We start from the raw sequence: 22,056 nt of genomic DNA, 5'->3' as shown, positions 1-22,056 counted from the left end.
CCTGGCAAGGCGGCAGCGGGGACGGGGGCTGTGGTGGGTATGGGCGGGAAGCGGCGGCCTGGGCTGAGCCCGGTGAGGCGGGAATCGCCCCGAGGCCAGGCGGGCAGCGCGCTGCCGAACTTTCGGTCCGAAGGGAGCAATGACGCCGGGAAACGCCTCTCCCAAGCGAGGAGCAGCGTTGAGCAAAACAGTGGATGACCAACACGGGGACCGCAGGATTAATTCCTCTGCCGCTCACTTGGAAAACATCCGCGAAGAACGAGCGCCGAGCCCGCGCCGCCCCTTCCCCCGCCGGGAGCGGCCCCGCGTTCCGCCGCGCGGCTGTGGTTCTGCAGAAGGGCCGAATTTAGTTCGGTTGTTTCTCTTCAGCTGTTGGTGTGGGTTCTGTGGGTACATTTTTAGCGCTGTAATCTCCGACTGCATCATTGCATAGCAGCAGCTGCTGCCAGCGGGAAGTGTGTATGCAAGCAGACAAAATAAAGTTGTTCGGTATCAAAACATTACGCAAATAACCAAAATGTGTTATCCAAACAACCGGCCTTTACTCTAGGAAACACGCTGTCAGAGCATGTTTTACGCTCACTTAGTATTTCCCAGTTTGCAGCAGACTGAGAAAAAAGTTAATTTCCTCTTGTCAAAGGGGTTTTGTTCTCATAACGATCTCATGCAGTAAAATACCACAGCCTGACCACTGCTTCTTCCCTGTACATCATTGCTCTTGCTTTTGGAAACTCAGTAACAAGATTACACCAACTTCACTGGGTCAGACTGATGCTGGCCTTAGCTACCCAGGTTTCTGTAGCTGCCGTGTGGATTAATGGGGCTGCAAGAGCTCTCCTTGCTCCGCTTCTCTTTAACAATTTAAGATTGAATAGAAACATCAAAAATCCTACAAGATCTTGCAGTGACGAAGCCAAAGCTGATTTATTTACTAGCCAACATGGAATGGAACACGTGAGCAGAACTGAAAGGAACCCAACAAAGACTGCACCACATGATCATCATTCCACCTATTATTATGCAGTCATTTTTTAAGTTAAAAATATAACATTATGTTTAAATACATGTAAAAATGTATTCAGTCATTTAGGATAGGTTTCTTTTTATAGCTCTCATAGTAAATAGGCAGACCTTGGAATCATTAAACAGAGCGGGTGTTAGTGTTTCCAAAGTCTGAAGATAAGATAACGCTTGTTTTCTTAATAGGAGGTTTTCCCTGCAGGAACAGAAGCTTTGGCTGAAACTGAGCAATGGCTTGTTTTCAGCTGTGTTAAACTGTGAGCAGTTCACCTGAAGCTCTGAAGCTTTTTGTACCCTCTGTAGCACCTAACTTAGGCAACACGTGCCCTAAGAGGCCCGACCTCAAGAGAAAAAAAAAAACACATCTGAAGTTGAACTCTCAGCAGAGGCTTCTTCCAGAGAGGGGATAGAGCCCGAGCAAAGGGCAAGCGTGCCAGCAGGGAGCTGAGACACGAGCTGTTACCTGCCTCAGAGCTCCGCGGTGCGTCTCAGTTGGGAATCCTCTTCCAAAGGCAAGTCTCAGTCACACGGCAAAAGGAAGAGTCTCTGAGTTCGAATCACTCCATGTTGTTGTGAGAATAATTCTTTTTGTTGGATAATTTATTTTCCATCCATCCTATATAAAGACAAGAGAATAAAGTCATGTCTATGTATTTTTAATATTTCCGTATCCCACATGTAAATATGCAGTCACTTTGAGAAACAACAGGCCTGCAGGCGCTAGAAATAGGCATCTCCAGTCAGGAGCTTCTTTTGAAAATAATGACTTTAATCTTTCAGAATACGTGAGGGAGACATTTAAATGCCTTTTAAAAGCAGTGCTTGAGCAGGCTGTAAAAAAAGAAGTAATATTTCTCTCCCAGAGCTACTGCGAGACTCAGTTCTTTTCTCTGTAACGTCCCCATCAGAATTTCACAGCTCAGGACAGTTTGAAGTTTGTACTTTTTTGAGAAGAGAACATTGCAGGAGCTTTGGGTTTGCAGAAGGTTTTGAGAAGGGTCACTGCAGGCGGTGTGCTCCCCTGGGGAAGGCCAGCAGCCGCAGGGCAGGTCTGCTTGCCATCTTGTGCTGTGGAACATTAAAACAGGAAAGGCAGCAGCTGTGCCTGCACACATGAATCGTGACAGTTTTGTATGCATGAGAACAACTTTACTGTTATTTTGTTGGCTTATTTGTGCACCATCAAATGCAATGGAGAGAAGTTTCACGCAGAAAAACAAGCAGTGCTGCTGCCCACTCAGTGCAAGGCCAAGGCTTCCTGCTGGGCCTCACCTGGTTCTGACTATGGCTATGGAGCAGAATCAGCTTCCCGAACAAGCACTCCTCTTCCACAGTGCTCGTGTGCCAGTACACTGGTAGGAGGGCAACAGCCTCTTGCAGCTGCCAGGTCAGGGCAATGCACAGAACAGGCCACAGCCACCTAAGCAGGGAGTGCAGAGCCAGAGCTACACCGCCAAGGTGACACCCGGAGGCTGACTGCTCCCAGGAAGGTGGGGCAGTTGGATTGCTGTGAATTTGCATTGGTGCTGCTCAGGCCTGCAAAACCCTCCAGATGCTTCTCAGGCTGGTGCCATGCCTGACACTGCAACCCAGCAGGGAAGATACACAGGCTGCTGCACACCCCTCTGCTGTGCCACCCATCTCTGGGGAAGAGGCAAGTCCATGAGCTACAACAAATAGCCGCGTGCGCTCCAAAAGCCGTGTGCATGCTGCCAAAGTCACATGAAGGTTGCAGGAGCTGGTATCTGGATTTCAGTGTACCTGGCAATTGCACAAAACTCTAAAAGGCTGAAATTTGATCTGCACATGATGGAGAAGTCAATAGCTCTCCCTCTGCAGAGGCCTTTGTGAGTTAGGGTATGCTGGCTGAGTGCTGGAGCACTTCAGAGTGCAACTGTGATAAAACACAAAGCTGGAGGGAAGCGTGGAGGGTACAATGACACTTCTGTACATCTTGCCTGCACAGGCATGAGCCAAAAGTCCTTGACAGTAACAGCAGATGATATAGACAATTTTCTATTAATCAGAAAAAGCAAAGCACAAAATTAACAGCAGGCATCCTGACCTTTTAGCTGACAAATTGTTCACCTATTTTAAATCTACAACTAAATTTAGTGCTCCTGATACAGAACAGCTGAAGTCACAGGTTTAAACCAGGCAAATACACAACAACTTTTCCACAAGCATGGCTTTAACGCCAGTCAGCAGTGCCTTTCTGCTCTTGCCTGGACAGATGCTCATGTTCTTCACCGGTGTGCTTAATATGAATGGTTAACAGAGAGAAAAGAGCATTGGCTATAAAATAAAAATGAGCATCAACCTTAAGATCCAGAGCTCCAAACCAACTTGTCCAGCATTCAAGATAAGCTGGATCCATAATATTCAGAGAATACAGCAGAACATGCGGTCAGATCATCCACGACAATTTTATTGTCCCTTGTCTTCACAGGAAAAGACAAAAAATTAATACAAATTAATCACAAGTGTGACTTGAATGTGTTTACTAAAGTTAAATTAGAGCCCTGCATGAATGCTGCTATTCAGTATTAAACTGGACTTCATTTGATTTAGTTTTCTTCAGTTTCAGAGTGAAGTATCCTAAATCAAATTAATGTCACTTAATTCTCAATAAGAATATCTGCATAAGGGCTTAATAGAATTTAAATAATCTACTTTAAAAGATAATTCAGGTAAGGTTTCCTGAGTGTCCCCTTCAAAGAAAGACTCACATCAATAGGCTTAATGGGAATTGTTCCTGGATCACACTTGTGTGAGGTCAAAACATCAGCCAACACTCACCAAGGAAACAGTGATGTGTCACTGAGAGCAAGAGCATCTGATCCACCACTGAAGGTACACCTGGCCATGTGGAACCAGAAGCTGCAGGATGGGGTGAATTCTTAGTTAAAAAAGAGGAATTAAACACTGAAGAGACTTCAGTTTCTTCAGCTGAGATGGAGAACTGGTGCAGATGTAGTCTTGTGGAGGACATCCCCTCTGTTCTGAAGATGTAAACAAAATGTGCACTGTTTTTGTGAGGCTGATATAATTTAGGCTGTTGTGCAGATCTGAACAGTGTATTTTCAAACTGGAATGTTGCTAGAACCTTTGTTTGTGTGACCTTTGCCAAGGTGTCAGGAATTGCAGGCTCTGCAACAGTAACTAGCAACGTTTAACTGAGCAGTAGCATCACTGTGGCCCATACCTACGCATCGTGAAACAAATCCAGATGTCTGTGTCATACAGTGCAACAATTTGTAATAAAATAGTGGCAAGAATCAGGTCTTCTTTTAAATGAGGCAAGGCTCTACTGAGAAGACTGTGCTTAAACAGTGAGAAAATGAATGATTCCACAATGTAATTGTGGAAAAAAATGAGCATAGCTTTGAAAGCAAGCACAGGACTGCTATTTTCCCACGCTAAACTGCTTGACAGACCATTCAGTACTTGCCCATTCACTCAAAACAATCGCAGCCAAGATTCAGTCCTTTCCTTCTCCCTCTACAACCAACCAAACACCAGTGACAGCTCTGTCCTGACCTCTTCTCTAACAGGTTTGGACCCAGCATCCAGAGCCAAACGTTCTCAGTGCTTCCAAAATTGGAGTTTTGTTCTGGACTTCACATTCTCCTTCTCTCCAATGGAATTATCTGTACATCAGTTTGGGATGAAAACTTCAGCACGGAGACATATTAAATCAATCTCACTGTGCTTCTCAGACCACCTCTTACAGACAATGAACGTCCTCCAAAGGGCAGTTCAGAACAGGACTGTAAGTGGCGGTACTCAAGAGCAGGGTAGCCTCTGAGCTCAGACATCCGAGGCAGATGTCTGATGTGAGGCACTGAGGATACCCCATCTCACTTTGTTATTTTAGTGACCTGGTGCATAACCCAGCCTGGAAACCTGCCCGGCTGCCCTGACCCTGCTGCTCAGCTTCCACAGCCACCTCATGTTGCTATCTAATGCAAACAGTTTCACGTTGTACATATGATTTCATATGGCTCCCTATGACCTTGTTTTTTTCACATTTAAGAGCTGTTCCCTGCTGTTCAAGAGTGAGTCATGTCTTGTTCAGAGTATCATTAAGTCTTTCAATTAAACGTTGCTCAGTAGTCTATCCAACCAGTATCCCTGAGTCAAGGTTCCAAGCACTCATAGACGATATGTTTTTCACATTTATCCATTGAGACGTACTAAAGAGCCTAATAAACACATACAAAGTCTGCTATGGAAAAAAAGGAAACAAAACACAGCCATACATTAACTCTTTAGAGCATCAAATCACATCTCAGAATATGAAAATCTTCTGAATTTGAGCAAGACACACTGATCAGTCAGTGCTGCCTCACACTGCATTTAGACAGACATTCTTGATAATCAAAGCCTTCCAAAACTCTCATGTTTTAAAAATAGTAAAATGTATTTCTTTTGAAGTATGGGCTTGTTACAGTTATTTAGGAATCTCTTACTGAACTTAGATGGATTTTGAACCTCCCCTGAGGATGATTTAGATGTCAGTGTTCATTCATTAACAGATTGGAAGCTGTCCAGGGCAAGACAGCAAGAAAACACATGATGTCCAGGCTTGCTTTCTGCTTCTTCCTGTCTTAGACAGGATTTTCTGTGCAGTTCTTTATAAATAAATGCAAGGTTAAATATGAGTAAGGTAAGAAATGCAGAGTCCACCAGCCCAGCACTAGCAATGCAACTTGCTTATTGGTCAACAGGGTACTTCTATCTAGTGGCAAGGAGAGCATTTAGCAAAACTTAACTTGAGCAGTGACAATCTTACCTCTCCCCAGTGCCAACATGTGTTCCCGCTCCTCATCTCTGACCGTGTGTGCAAATGTCTTTCTCTTCATTAATGCAAAGATGCATGCATATCAACCCTAATGCCACCCAGACACAGGGTTCGGGCAAACGCTCACAGACCCCAGCAGATTTAATGTTGACTTTCATGAAATATTCTTTGAATAAGAAGCAAACAAGCTCTCTTACAGAAGCAGGCAGCTGACGTGGAAGCAGTCACCCTAAGAAAGAAAATAGATGCCAGACACGAGGAGAAGCCAATGCATTCAAGGGTTTTCCTGGCTGAAACGCTGGGCTTTACAGACGTGGGGAGGGCAGAACTTGGAGCAGCTGTGCTCCTGTGGTGTGACAGAAGCAGTCTGATCTCAAAACCAGGCAGAACCAGATAAACTCTACTAGAATGACCTTGAGAAAAAAGGCCGGTGGAGTGCTTCAGGATAAAGTGCTGGATGAAAGGATTGAAATTGCATGCAGAAAAAGTGTCTCCTGTTGCCTGATTCCTCCTCTGTTCAAGGAAACAGAATTTTGTACTTTCATTGTAAATAAAAAAGGCTGCATCAAAGTACTTGAGCGATCAATTTTGCCTGCTATTAGAAACAATCTGCTGAGCCTAAAACCATCTAAGTGCTTTGGTCAAAGAGGGGAATAAAAGCTCTACTCATTTTCTCATGAAAAAGTGGCAGTTTTATCCCTTTGACTGCGACTGCGCAGAGCTTGGGAAGTCAAGGCTGCATGAAGTGTGGTTGCTTTGAATTATGGAATGCAGAGCAGGGCACGTGTGCTGTGGACATAATGGCTCCCAACACTCTGCTTTGCCCTTCACTACCTTAAGTACAAGTAGGTGTAAAGCAGCTACCAGTCAAACTGGTGGCTTGCACTGGTAGAAATGACTCCAGAAGCACATTAGATTAGGAGAATCAGTTGGTGTGAATACATGGCCTTATTCAAGTTTGTACGCCACGAAGAAAACACAGATGTGACCTTTGTCAGCACGTCAGTGCACTAATTAGTGTGTCAGAGTTAATAACCACTAAACTTGAAAATCTGACCTATATCTAGTACAAAAAGGAAAAGGCAGCAATTTGCTTAAGTCTCTACTACACTGCCCATGATTATGAGCTGAAAAACTAGACCACAATGCAGGAAACTTGTAATTAAAAAGCACCAATAGTCATTTTCTCCTTGCAGGGGACATTAATCAGGTCTGCCTGCCACAGTTCCAATCAATATACAGACAGACATCTAGGGCTGCGTGATTCATCCTGGACCAGTCAGAAAGAAATCAAGTATGTTGGAAAATATCAACTTCAGCAAGAAAAGAGGAAAAAAAAAAAAAAAAAGAAAGAAAAAGAAGAAGGAGGAAAAAGAGATGAAGATAGTTAAAGAAAAACCTTTAAGTGTTTCTTGTTTGGCAAAGCACAGGTGTGTGTCAGGCTTATTTTCTAGCAGGGCAGCCTTGCCTCCCTCTAGGAATGACTAAACTGGATTTAAGCAGCATACACAACGTTCTGAGGTTTTGGGGCTGAGCCAGCTAATACTTTCTGTCATGCTGAACATACCATCCTTCCACAGAGATCAACCAGGCCCAGAGGTTGTCGGGAGGAACATGAATCTCTCCTCTTAAGTCCACATATTTCCCATCTCTGCTCCTTTAAGGTCTCAGACTTTCAGCCGAGGAGGCAGATTGTCTAAAGACTGTTACACTCAGCACCCACAGGCAGAACCAGTTTATCGAGTACCTGGCCATGCTGTAAGAACATACAGATTTGTTCTTCCAAAAAGCTCCAGCCATGAGGAATACTCTGAGTCAGGGCTGTGTTACTGAGTTTGTTTGAAAGTTGCAGCCAGGGAGGTGGTTCACTCCTGTTCTATTTGTTCACATGCGGAGGCAATTCCAAGAGTGCCTGTGCGCTGCCACTCGACCTGCGGCCACGTGTGCTAAGGGTTAGGGGACTATCAGGCATGGCCAATCCACCTCACCTGTGAGACATATTGTCATTAATGGCCCGAGTAATTGAGGCAATGCGAGCTATCTAGTTCTGAGCACCCAGCTGGGTAATCTGGGCACCATCACTGGCTTGAAGATTTGATCTATCATTTTGCACTTAGGACTGCATTTAGACACTTGGCTTTACCTGATTTCAGCTGTGCCATGGATAATTCCGCAGCATCACAGCTCATCTCCAGACATCTCTGAGTTTCTCCCTCTTAGCAGATTTTGCAGCTCCCAGTCTTTAAAGCTCCTGCTTCTTTAATGATCACAGAGTGGAAATGAAAACGTAAAAAACAGCTCAGTAACAAAATCAGAACTATGTTTTGCATTACGGAGACTTTGTGAGATTTTCATTATTAACATGCTTTAAATAATTAAAATTATTCCAAAGCAATCTGTATCTTCTATTGACAGACTCATGCTAATTTAATAACCTGGATGGCTGTAATTTTCATTAATTGACTTACACTCTGAACACATTTTAACAGAACTGACTATTTTTTCTTCCATTATACTCTATTACTGAACAGGAACATCAAGTTCACCCCTTCCAATACTATCAGGATTCATCCCACTTAAGACAGAGCCCTCGTCTTTTCCCTATCAGTGTCAACCCCTCTGTCCCCTCCACTCCTGAGGACAAGCCAGCAGCTCTCATTTTCACTGCCATGGAAGCACTTATCCCCAGCCAGAGCAGTCCCCTAGGGAAAGGCTGGGGCTGGAAGGTGATCATTCCAAGTGGGGGAGGAATACCCAAGAGGGGTATTTCTGCAGCTTACTTCTGGCTGGAGACTGCACTAGCTCAGAAGCTCCTGCTAGAGGAAAGTCTGGTGGGGGATGAGGGCCACAGGGGAGTTCAGACACTCATCACCGATTAGTCCCATGAAGACAGAAGTCAGTCAAGGCTGTCAGTTCATCAGCTCTGAATAATATGAAGTTCACAGGCAAGACGTTTCTGCCCCCATAGCACTGTCTCATTGATTTTCTAAGTGAAACTGTGTCAGTTGCAGTGGAGACTTGGCTCTGTGAGTAGTTAAAAAATGAATAATCACAAAACCAGTGCAGAAGATTTAAAACCAAGCTCTGCCCATGCAAGTGGATAAGTGCTTTGTGGAAATGGACTACTTCAGCAGTCACGCTGCAAGCACTGATCACAGCTTGGATTGTGCCAGATAAGTAAGAACATAATAGGATTTTTCTTCTGAAGATACACATTCCCTGTGGCAACATCATAGACTGTTACAGCAGCTGAGTATCAGGTTCCTCAGTGCTTCATGACTAAATGTCCCCATGAAGTACTAACACACTGACAGCAAAACTGAAACGAACCCATTGTCTTCCTGAAGCAATGTTTCTGCTACCTGCAAAAGTGCCTGCTTTTAACAGGTGTATTTTCTAATTCTAGGAGTCATGGGACTTCTGAAAAAACACAACTGTTTGGAGCAAGCCAGCCTCTGCAGTACTGACTCTGCCACAGCACGTTCCCCATGCATCACCAACACCACAAAGTGCTCTCTCCCCTCTGCCATTCGTTTCTGGTCCCTTTGCAGGGGCTGCTCAGACCTTTCTGATTTGTGCCAAGTCTTTCAGCTTCATGCTGCCCTGTTTGTCTGTCATCAGGCTTTCCAGCTGACTCACTCTCTGAAGAAACCGTGATTTCTTTTGGTATTAAATTTAAATCTTAACAACAGTGATTACTTCCTGGAACAGTGAGAATTCTTGCAGCCTTCCCACTCAACATGTCTGTGACTAGTGAGAAAACAAATTACCTGTAGGAATATAAAAGCTGGCATTTAATTGAGGCTTCCCATTCAAACCACATTCTCACAATTGCTAGATTGTTTTGTTGTTTTTCTTAATGGGAACACCTGTGATTTAGAGAGGAGCATTTCAAAGGATGAAGACAAGAAGCCCTGTTTTTTTGTGTGATTACTTAGACATGACAACTTGGTTGTTACCTCCCAAATAACTGTAAAAGTGGTGTTTATTCTACTCTCCCAAGTATATTCAGAAAGGCCTTGAAATTCTAAACAACAAAATATGCTAGCATTTTAAATTCTTCTCGATACTTTGTTATCCATCCATTTGATTTCTAGTTTAATTGGTGTGATTTTTTCCAGCTGTTTTTCTCACACTTTTTCCTTTCCTTGTATGTGCCCGTTCCATCTCATGAGAGGGGCCCTGCCCAGTCCGGCAGCATTACTGCTGGGGGCTTATGATGCCAGAGAGCTTACCAGTGAGTTGCAACATTAAGGACTGGGACTGAACCAAGATCACAAAGAAGCAATTAGAACAAGCACATAACATGCCCAGAAAAGTAAATAAGTTGCGAGTTTTATGCGCCCACTGTTGAACAGGATATTTACTCTTCCAGAAGTGATGCCAGAAGCATTTTACAAACAATTCCTTAACCTTCGCAAGAGAGAAAGGAGGCCTGGTTGGTACGCTCACACTGGGGTTTGAAAACTCCGAAAGAGCGGCCGAGATCCAGACCAAGCGCCCGCACCGCGGTGGGAATCGAACTCGAGAATCTCGCCTGAGCCGATAGGCGCAGCTGCAGGAGCTGCTCCCCAGCAGGGGTCAGCCCCGGCCGGCTCAGCACAGCGCGCAGTCCCGTCCTCGGCCCGGCCCCGCAGCTCCTAGCACGAATCAGAGCTCATTTTTCCACGGGAGGTCACGCAGAAATGCACGTATATCAGACGAGAAAATAAGTAGCTGATAGTTCGCTGGAAATGGAAAAATTAACGGCGGCAAGGATTTAAGGCATTTCTCTATCAAAGCCTCTGCAAAAGTAAAAATACTATAAAATTAATCAAGAAAAGCAGTAGGACGAGCAGGTCTTTTTCTAAACGTGCTCAGTTCCAGCAGATGTGGCCCTGTCAGTACTGCTGCTCAGAGAGGCAAAGGGTCTGAGAACGTTCTTCTGTCAAAAGGATTTTTAATGGCTAATGTGAATTCTCACTGGAAGCACTCACCAGTGTAAAAATGATATCATAAAAATGAGAGCAAGTTGGGAAAAATCCCAACTGGCCTAGGCTTCCAGATCTAAAAGCAAACGTTGAGACATTCACACATCTGTACCCTTGCTTCTGATGACCAGAAAACATAAACAAACTGCTAAAAGTATCAGTAAAGGTAACACCATTATTACATTCTTAGTCTTAGGACTGAACGTATAAAAAGCAGTACTGAAATTTTTAAAGTGGAAAGCATTGCCTTTGCCCTTCATTCATTAGAACAAACCTCCTGAAGACAGAGGGAGAGTTTGAAACAAAAGTCTTTCTCCTCTCACGCAGGCAGCCTCCAGTTACCACCAACACGAATGACACCCGCCGGGCCCTGTTCTGCAAGGTTCTTTTTCTTGCAGTCTCACATGAAACACCACTGTGCATATGGACTGGTTCTTGCAGGTGCAAAGCAGCGTGAATGCCGCCACACAAACACAGCCTCCATCGAAGAGGGACGGACACGAGGTCGCACGTCGTCGTGCGCACTCAGGAAAAACAACACAACCATCTGGAGCTCCCAGCAGAGCAAACCCCTGCCACCCTCGAGCCACCACACCTCTACTCTACCTTGTAAACCCACGCCTGTCCCCACCTCACCCTGATGAATATATTTAGCAGCACACCTCACTGTATATTTGTTAAGCTCAACTTGATTACAAGGTAGAAATGTGAAGGGTTTTTTGGTTCTTTTTCAATAATGTAATATTTGAGCTCTAATCTGGGCTTTAATCTGTTTCAGTAGCAGATTCAAGACTTATTTCCCAAACGTTTCTAATCAGACAGTAAGGCTGATTCGGCAGCCAGGAGACATGCTCATAACAGGACACTTGGATGCCTTGTGTGGTCATTTACTTCATGGGCTGACTGACCTTGTCTTCACTGGAGATGTCTGCTGATCTAATGTCCCACACTTTAAATTATTTGGGTATATCTGTAAGACAAAACAAAAGTGCTCAAAGCAGTGCACTGCACTCTGAGAAGTTGATATATCAGCAATGTTATGGGAGAGCAAATAAAGAACTTTTGTCACAGGCTAAATCCAAAATAGTTTAGGATTAAATTAGGATTAGCCAGGGGACAATATGAAATCAATAAATTGTCCCAGTGCTACTCCATTATGCACAGATGGCGTTCTGAAATCCTAGAAAGCAGTGCTTTGCTGTGCCAGCTGTGCCAGGAACTTTTTTACCTTTGTAATTTACCACATGACTTACATGAATGTGAACACTCCCATGCTCATTCTTAACCCTGTTAAGGTATTTACCTGCTGCTAAACTAGCTCAAGACAAGAGATCTAAGTGCCTTGAATTGCTTATTGCACAGGTGACATCTTCTACACGTAAATTATGAAGTACATCTATGAGATTCATCACTAAGGAAAAGCTTTACATCCATTTGCAAGTGTCAATAATAGGAACATGCAAGATCCAGTGCAAAGTTCAATTCAGAGTTTTCTTTATTAAAATACCTTTTCACATTCCCTATAGTAGTAGATTTGTATGGACACTTGTGGGATGCTAGAATGAACATTTTTCAACAGAAGCATGCTGTAAAGTCAGTTGATTGTGAAAGGTTTGTGATACCAACAACATTTGCATAGGGAACAATAAATTAGAGATTTTAGCCAGTAGCTGGAGCTTGAAAATTTAAACATTTGGAATGAGAATATAAAACTTTTTTGTATTTCTTGCTGGTTTTGCACCTTTGTTGCAATGCTTAAAGCAGTAACTATATATGTATGTACAAATCCATGCCCTCGCTTTCACAATTTTCTAAGTGAGAACCTTCTTACCTGTGGCCCAGATCTTACAGTAATTTAATCTTCACTAAGAAAAGGAGAGCAATTGCAGTGTCAGGGACCAGCTAGTTAAAGGCTGAGGGATTGTACTTGTTTTGCTATTAAACTAATACAACTGAGATAAATAAAGACTTGAGAGATTAGATTCAGGTCCAGAACTGGACACATGACAGCGGCTTATCATACCGTGGAGAAAAGGGATAGGTATGAAGCTCCATACTGGACAAACTGGGCACAAATATAACTTCAGATCTCTCCTAAAATCAAAGGAATAAACATTATACATACAGAACTTGCCACTGATGTCCACTGACTCAAGATCTATATTTTGCAGCTTCCAAAATAACTGTGATTGGTCATCATTCCTCGAAGAATCATCACAATGAACTAAACAACAAGCATCAGAACTTTCAGAAGGAAAAAGCAGTTTAGCAAAGAATAAAGAATATTTGTGCCTCTACTGGCAGAAGCACTTGGTAAAGTACTGAATCTCTTAACAGTTATTCAAGTTTTTAGAGAGCCCAGGTCTCGCTCTTTCATTAGGCTCTCATTGTAGTGTAGCATCCATGTGAACTATAAATTAGCTGACTCCAAGACTGGTAGCAGTCCAGCTGCTGCAGCACAGGGAGTTCAGCACAAGATGCAAGATCATTTCAAAGAACATGCATGGCTGGCCAGGCTGTGCTGAGCAATGTTCTGCCACGGTAGAATGTTACTGGTAACCAAGTCAGCTAGTTCAAAGCAAGCTTAGATATTTCTATATCCTGCTAGCATCACACTAGTTACTGGACTGTAGAAATGTACTTCATCAGATGTAGTTTCTCCCTTTATTTCCTCAGAGTATGGCAAATTGGAGGCTAGAGAAGCAAAATTGCATTAGCAGGACAAATTACAGATGGGAACCTAGGTCAGTGGTTTCCAGAGCCACTTTCCTATGAGAATTTTTATTTGTAATTTTTTCCATTATACACGTTAGGAACATCTCTATTGTTCCCCCTGAGGAAATAAACTTTGAAAAGAGCCTGGCAAACTGATAAGTGCTGCAGAGCTTTTGAAACAGTTGCAACATCTTCCATCTTCGCTTGTTTTCTTCTCCCAGCTGATTTTTGAGATGGCTGCTCTAAGTAGCATCAGGATGCCCTTGTATTCTCTGTTGGCAACAAGACCAGAAAAAGAAAAAAAGGGTATGAGTATAAGTAGCCCTCTGCCCTCTCCGGTCATTTTTTGATTAATACAAAAACATTAAATGTAACAGCATCTTCCTTAGAGCACTGTACAATGAACTAATAAATACAGATCCCCGAGGAAATATTAGCATTATCTTCACCAGATAAAAAATGGAGATAAGACAGCAGGAGATTTCGGTTAACAATTACAGACTAGACTGCAATACTGTTAAGCAGGAACATCTGTAACGACGCATTTACGGATAAAACCTGGATTCTTATGGTCTGAAAGTCCTTTACTAGCAGATGCCCACTTACCACAATCAGGCCCCCATCCAAAACCTATGAAAAAAACTTTCCCAAAAAGTGCTCAACTATATCAACAGTGAGCAAGGCATTGTTAAGCTTTTAGCCAGTGTTTCTACTGCTTCAAGTGGGCTATCTATTCGGAACACAGAAACCAGGCGCTGAGAACAACAAGAGGCAGGGTGCTGATGGAGGAGCCCTCTACACTAACCAATGGGAAAGGTCAAGGAGATCCCAAATTCCATCGCCTTTACGCTACACGACAGAAATAATTCTGCCCACTGGGGCTCCACAACCATCAGGTCTTTCCTGACATCTGTTGCCAAAGCAAGTCTTCCTCCTACAAATATCTGCTAAGAGAGTACGTGGTGGCCTCTAAATTAATGATTTCGTCTGTCAGCACTGAGGCGCCTAACTCCTTTTGTGGACTTACCCCCAAAGGATTTGCCCCATGAGTCAGAGGCAGGAATTCCTGGTTTATAATGCAGTGTTTATTTCAGAGTATCACCTTGTTTTTCATATCCTGACTGCCAGAAATGCCCCCCCAATTCTAAATGGACACATCCTTCATCTTCATTTCCCGTCTGGAGCTATTGTGCCACGTTACCGTGCACTTAAGCGTATGCCAGGTCCCCCTTCAGAGCTGCCTATGCTGTGCTGGCAACGTGAAGCCGTTTCTTTACAAAATGCATTGGGAATTGCTTGAGTGAGATGAGAAAGTAGCAGAAAACAATTTTCTGCAAATAGATCTAAATTTTACAGGTTTCTGTCTCAGAGGGTACATTCTCAGGCTGCACAAATAGGCGGCTAAAAGTACACTGTGTTCTGACGGGGGCTGCCAGTCCTCATATACTTATAGGACAGAATCACACAAACAAACAAACACACAAACACATCTAAGACACAATAGAGAGGAGGAGATATGAAGTCAGAATGTACCAGTGAGGTAAATTTGACACAATACCAATTAGTATTTGGCGAAGTGGCTATCTCATTGTTAAGATATTTCCTTCAATATGTTTTCAGAAACTGGGACCGTTAAATAACTCAGAAAGATTGCCAGCTCTGATTTCAGGAAGGAAACCTCCTCCCAGTTCCTCTCTAAGTAATTCATTTCTTTTGCAAATACTTCCTATGGATGGCATTTAAGATACAAATTCTTGAAACAGAAGAGAAAGAGGGAAGTAACCCCCACCCCAAAAACTTTGGTCTCATTTCTAAATGTCCTAGAACTCCAAGACATTCCAGTTCAAATTACCCTGGGCTGCAAAACCAGTGAGAACCTGTACTGCAATTAGGCCTTTACATGTTTCAAATAAATCAGACTTGAACTGTTCGCTTCTATCACACAGCACCTTTCTTGACATGACGCGAACACTTTCAATGACTCTGTGTAACACAACACTAAGTGTTCGTAAGCAGTGTTTATGTCTGAGACCTGAGCTCAAAGCAAAGTTCCTAAATTTCTATGCTGGATTATATTTATTTTGACAGAAACTACATAGGGACAAAGGGATGGGGGCAGGACTAGCACTTATTAAAATGATTTTCTTCATCCTTCTTTTTCCACAGAGCAGTATTCTGTATTGTCTGTGACTACCAGAAGACCAGTGCAGAACTGAGTAAGCTAACAGAGATAACAGAGGAGTGGAACCCACATTGTTGACTTTAGAGTGAGAGGAACAGCAGGATCTGATGTTGAGTCTGCACCATAATTACTGAAGAAAAATACTGCGTATCCTCCTGTCTCTGAAAGCATAGCTCATAGCAAAGTACTGCTGTCCCTGTTGTTGTGCCCTTTGTCTCACAGACCCTTCTGGAACACCTATTACTGCTTACAGAGTAAAATTTAACAAGGTTTTTGACATGTCACTGTAGTTAAGCAATCCATCTGGCATTTCATGTGATTAAGATGCCAGCTGACCAGGCTAGTGCCTGAAGGCCTCCCTTCCCTCTCAGATGAGAGCAAATCAAAAGCAACTTCACCTCATCCAAATACTTCATTTGGCTGTGAAGAGGCAGAACAGCTGGGAGGAAGTTTAAGCCACTTGATCTCTTTATGAGGAGCATTTTCCTTTTCATGAGTAGGACCAGTGGTTCCTCATTTGGACCAAACCTCAGAATTATGTATTAAGTTAAAATGAGCTACAAAGAGGAGCAGTGGCAACAAAATAATGCTAGAAAGGCCCTTAGTAGCTTCCTGCCTCTTCTCTACTCATCCATGCTGCCTGGAAAACCTATAAAGAAATTTGTCTATCCAATCCTACTGCAGGTGACTCAGCTGGAGAGTTCAAAGGCTGATGGGATCTGGTTTTGCCATGTCTTCTAAAGCACTGTTAGATCAAAAAAGGAACAACTACTACATGACGTATATGAGCAGTATCTAAAGAATGGACAGTTTCAAGGCATGAGTTTGTACAGACAACGCAGAGAAAACACTGCTCTCAGCTGACACTTTTTTTTCCTTGACTCTAATGTTACTTCACAGATTGCCCAGTTTAGCAAGTTTTAATAGCTCACTTAAGATGAAAGTGATTTACATGGGTAGTCAGCATATTTTCACTGAAGCAGACTCATTATACTTTTGTGGAGAGATTTTTTTGACTCAGATTTGGCCACAGGAACAGAAAACAAAAAATATTCATAAAACTTTAGCCTTTTCTCCAACATCCTTTATAAATGCTCCTCCCTGAGCTGACACCAGATATCTGTCACAGCCACTTGACTATTCTTCCTGCTGTGCTGGACTGGAACAAACTTTCTTCTGTGTGACTCTCCAAGGAATGCCTGGTATAACCCAGAGGGGTGTTCAGCTTAATCTATTTTTAGAAAATTGAGAGCAAAGAATAAAAACAAACCTTTAAACTAAGAGAGACAATGATACTATAAACCCAACTGACCTGTTAAAATATGTCTGTTTACTGTAACACAACCTGTGACCTCCAGTGCTCTGCCAGTGTCTGTAAATAATACAATGGGCTGCTTTTATATCCCATGGGGATGTGAGCACTGATGGAGCCCTTCAAATCTCAAATGGATGCCATAAGCTGACGTAGACTGTGCTATTGTGGTTCTTATTTATGAGTCTCTCTCTCTCTTTTTTCTTTTTAAGTTCCAAAGCCACAAAGTGGATGGCAGAATAAAAACATGCCTGCCTGGTTGGAGGTTGGATTAGATAGCTTATCTAACATTCATGAAAGTACTCCTGAAATGTATGTCCCTGCATCAGATTTCTTGAAAGCAGAGGAACAGCTCATTCAAGGCATTTAGTGTTGTTGTTTTTTTTTTAATATATTGTTTTCCACTGGTTTCTTAACCCTATAAAGGCATACAGCATATTGTTCCTCAGCCTACATAACCCTCACAAAAAAAACTAGTAGTTTAGCTGAGCTCCTGCACACATGGTACTGATCTCACATCTCCAAGCAGTGTAACCGTGACATATCTCTGTACTCTGAGGTACTCTACAAAATTTCCTAGGGAACACTCAGACAGTGAATGGAAGTGACTTCTTTCTGCACAAGTTCAGGTGGATCAGCCATTCCTCTTGAACTCGTCTTTTCACACATTAGGAAAGACCTCACTTTTCCACACACCCCAATCACATAATGTATGCATGTGCATGTGAACAGCCACATCCTGAGGAGATTCATGGTGCTAAATACACTGTATAGGTTTCATAGATGGAAGTGAAACAAGGGCTCCGTCCCTAGAGGTCTGCTAACCAGCTTAGCAGGTTTTTGTATCTGGATCTTGAGTGCTTCATCAGAGCCCTGAAGCAAGCAGCAGCCATCCTCAACCTTGTGCCATTCTGCCTGCATGAATATCTGTGGCACATATCCAGCGCTATGCAGGTGTTTGACATGAATTACTGGAAGATCAGTGTTTGTCATTTACCTCCTGTGACAAGCACTACCAAATGCCTGTCTGTACCATGGGCTTTTTCCATCTTACAAACACAGTGCTGACAGCCTGACCAGTAAGAATATTTCTGAAGGGACTGCTGTCCCATAGAGGTCCTGACCAACAAATAAACAATTAAAACATAGAAATGCTTGAACATTATCTCTCTAGATACACAATAATTTCATTCCAACTTTCCCTATCTGTAATTTCTTACATAAAAATGCATACTTACGGAATGCCTGTTTTCCACAGAATCTACAAAATAAAATACAATGTAAAAATTACAAAGTGATACATTGTGGAGTGATCAGTTCTACGTTTCAGCAAATAGACTGCTCTGTTTAACAACTTTTTTTGTTGGTCTTGCAACGATGCAGAATTGTTACCTTCAACTAAGGTTCAAACTCTGGTCCTAAAATGTATTCGAGCACTAGCTCAATTCAAGTACATGGGTAGGACCAGACATCTCAAAACCATGTCTATCAGTATGTCTGGCAGCTTTCCTGATGGCTTAGAGCAGAAGTTTCTTCTGAGAGCACAAGCTGTTACTGGACAAAGAAGAGTTTTCCTTTCAGAAGCAAGTTCTCATGAGCGTTATATTTCCTCTTCCAGCTCCTTGCCAGGAAAATAATACATTGCAGAAAGCTGATATAGGAAACAATTTTCAGAGCCAAATAAGATCTCGCAAAAACACCTGAAATTTGCTTAATAAAAGGCTGCTTGTTCCCAATGATGACTTGAGAGCCAGTGGGCTCTTTACATTTATGATCGGTGAACTTTAAAATCACATTTTACATGTATTTTTTGAACAGATTTAGCTATTAAGAAGCTTCAGACAGTGCCTTCAAATACTAAAACATAAATGTTTTCCTGTCCTCTGGAAGTAAAACAATTGAGAGAGATGAGGAAAATGAGTCCTCTTTCAGAAAAGGAATTTGAGTCTTGTTGAAAGTGCTCTTTTGTATGGTTTGTTAAAATATCCCTCATCTTACAAAAGCAGATGCTCGGTCTTGAAGGCTGTTTTCTTGGAAAATGTATCGAATTCAGCAGAGAGAAGCTGTGCCAAGGAAGTTCATCTAATGTTCAAATTAAAGGGTTTGAGCTAGCACTCTGGGTTAATCTTTTCACTATTTTTTCTATAAATGTGGAATAGTCTCTTAACCTATGCTTTAGAATAAGCATTTTTTAAATAGCAAATAAAATCATCAATCCTCCTGTAGGCAGAACATTTGTTTAAAGTTTGAGAATTGTTCTGAAATCATTAAATAAAGGACTGCAAATAGACCTTTGTAAAGGTCTTCCAGAAGCTCCCTTGGCAGCCAGCATAAGGAATGAAGAAACAGAATAAAGGTAAATCTAACTTTGAATTAAAAATTAAAATACTTAGGCTTCTCTTTCTGTCTCCTTTACGATTACATCCAGACAAATTTGTGTGCAGTTAGGCTCATACTGTTTCTACCATCAGCATTTTTATCACATTAGGATTGTGACTCGTCTTCACTGAAACCTGCACCATGAACACAGTGCGCAGTTAGGCTGCAATTTCTGAAATGCAGAGAAACACAGACGATCTGAATATTGCTTCCGCTGTACACTGTGTATTTTCTTCAAAACAATCCTATCCACAATGTTCAGACTAACAAAGGTCCTAAAAGCTCAGGTGACCATAGCATATTTTACCAGTCCATAAACTTAATTTCAGTATAAAACTGATCCCTCTATTTTCAGTCAGTCTAATCAAGAACAAAAACTTATGTGAGAAACACACAAAAGTTTTTTGTGCCCTGAACGCAGCCAGAAGTGAACAAAAATGCTAATGATTTATGAAGTGAGGTATTAATGAGTTGCAGCTTAGGCCTCTGTGACAATGCATTGTGCCTGCAGGAAGGAGGAAATGAGGAATTCTGTGTAAATTCCAAACTTCAAACAACGGGATGTTTGCTACTCCAAAGCTACTAGGTCACAATAACAGATATCTCGCCTTGTAACCTGTCACCTAGATTCAAAATAGTGTGGTTTTCTAGCTAAGGACCATATCTCTGCTAGGAGAACGTCATTCATGTCCTTTGGAAGTGCTGCTGGAGGGCCATGTGATTTCCACCAGGTTCCAATCAGGTATGACAGCGTACATTCTCTAACAAGGATATGATGTTTATGTTGATTCTTTTCTACATCAATCTTTTCACAATCCTACTTTTTCATTCCTGCTAAGAATACAAAGAGCGTTTTACTTGAACCAATCTGATCTTACCATGATGAAAGAGAACACAGGGGTTTTCAGATGATACCTGCCTTTCCCTACTGACAAAAACAGGGAAATGGAGATAAGCTGGATCCTATGCAGACAAACTGGTCCAATTTCCATAGCAGGACAAACAAGGAGTTGCATATTTGTTAACTGAATCAGAAATAAATGAGCTGGAGATCCAGGGCTGGTGTCTTCCAAAACATTCCAAATACAGGTGCTTGTATGGATTTCTGATGGATTTAACTTCTTGTTGCTTTTAGTTGATGGATTTTAAAATTCAAATAACACATTTTTAGAAATGGCACTTTAATGGCAGAAGTTTAAGACATTGCCATCCCCATCTGCTCCCCTTTATTGCTAAATGCTATGGAATAGAGACTATAGCCCTAAGCAGCTGCAATTTACAGTCTATCTCAAGCCCATCTCCAACACTATTGAAAGCTAAGATGCTAGAATATCAACAGAAGAAACTGAACAGCAGTCACATACTACGTTCTGCCAAGTCTTTCACTGGAGCATTAGCTTCTAACACAGAACCTTGGCAGGCAGTTTGGGAATAGATCTTACACAGGGGCATGTGCACAACTGTGCTTCGCTTTTTAGGTTCAAGTAAGGTCAGAAGCTCCCTGCAAATTTTTGTCTTACTGAAACCATCTGGCTTTGCCTAATTTTTGGCTGAAGGTGTAGTTAGCACTTGGCTCTGGAATCAACGTCTCAGATGGAGGCTTTGGTCTACAACATGTCTTGAAACCTAAAGATACACACAGTTCTATTTTGGAGAAAGGAAAGGCTATTTGCACAATCTCAGACTGCATGCAGCTAGCAGGTGCTCATAACGCCTGACTTCTAAGTAACATAATGAATCCTCTCACCCACGGAATTTTCTCCATGCTTGGAAAAGGCTTTCAGTGGGAACTTCTAGCTGAACAGAGAAGCATTATGCTTGAGCCTCAGTAGCAGGAAAGAATTTTAGCAGATTTCCTGATCGCTGGAACTGATTTCTAATAGCTTGTTCCAAAGTACTCTATGCAATGGAAATTTCTCATGCCTCTTTCCACTGGGATATAGTTATTTTTCCATAGGACTTTGTTGGTGGCAATAGGAATCTTAGAATTTCCTGTCTCGACCCTGCAGTTGTGCATAAGTGATCAATTCATTCTTCCAGACTTAGCAGCATAAAGGCAGGGCCTGCATTTTGTGCACTAGATTTCCATTTTCCCAGTGAGAAGCTAGGAACAGAGCAGTTATTTTGCAATAAGCCACTGTGAGTTGTGTGATCCATGGACATGAAGATCAGTGCAAACACTATCACCGGCTTTTGTGAGCTTTGGATCTGATGCAGAGAAAAGGCAGAGTTCACTGACAGAGCAAGAATGTATTAATACAGAAGAGATCTATGAAAAAGGCAGGGCCCATCTTCTCAGCAAGGTGATCAAAACCGTGCTGCCCCAAGAACTGGGGCCAATGCTGAGGGAAGGGGCAAAGCTGAGAGAAAGAACCAGTACAGAACTGCGTGGACTTCCGGCCCCTACTGTCTCTTGGGAAGATGAACGGTGTGATGGAAGTAAATCATGCATCTAAAGAGCCTCCACCCTCCCAGCCGAACTCAGTGTCTGACGCATCCTGTCCCCCCCTTCAGGAACAGCACCAGCTGCCAGCCTGGTCTGCTGGGACTCAAGCACAGGCAAAGCAGGCGCAGGGCCGCAGTCATTTTATCACTCTCGGCAGTCTGTTGACTTAGACAACTGTCTGTTTTGCTTATGTCTCAGACAATCTCTGTTCTGAACAAAAGGCAGCGG

General features: G+C 42.6%; 1 protein-coding gene across 15 annotated transcripts in view; it reads right to left on the bottom strand.

Moving 5' to 3' along the window:
• Window positions 12,268-22,056, bottom strand: part of PECAM1 (platelet and endothelial cell adhesion molecule 1) — a 39,008-nt gene continuing 29,219 nt past the window's right edge. For 7 of the 15 annotated variants that reach the window (XM_021414751.1, XM_021414753.1, XM_021414755.1 and 4 more), the window contains 2 exons: window positions 18,242-18,264; window positions 12,272-13,781 (listed from right to left, as the gene is read on the bottom strand). In XM_021414751.1, coding sequence (XP_021270426.1) covers window positions 13,752-13,781; window positions 18,242-18,264 — 53 coding nt within the window. In that variant the 3' untranslated portion in view covers window positions 12,272-13,751. Of the gene's footprint in view, window positions 13,782-18,241; window positions 18,265-18,286; window positions 18,655-22,056 lie in introns of those variants that run through there. The other 8 variants (XM_021414752.1, XM_021414756.1, XM_021414757.1 and 5 more) reach the window with 3 other exon arrangements.

The sequence above is a fragment of the Numida meleagris genome, chromosome 17, assembly GCF_002078875.1.
Source record: "Numida meleagris isolate 19003 breed g44 Domestic line chromosome 17, NumMel1.0, whole genome shotgun sequence".
NCBI classification, from domain to species: Eukaryota; Metazoa; Chordata; class Aves; order Galliformes; family Numididae; genus Numida; species Numida meleagris.
The sequence above is the reverse complement of the archived record's forward strand: the minus strand, read 5'-3'. Positions and strand labels throughout refer to the sequence as shown.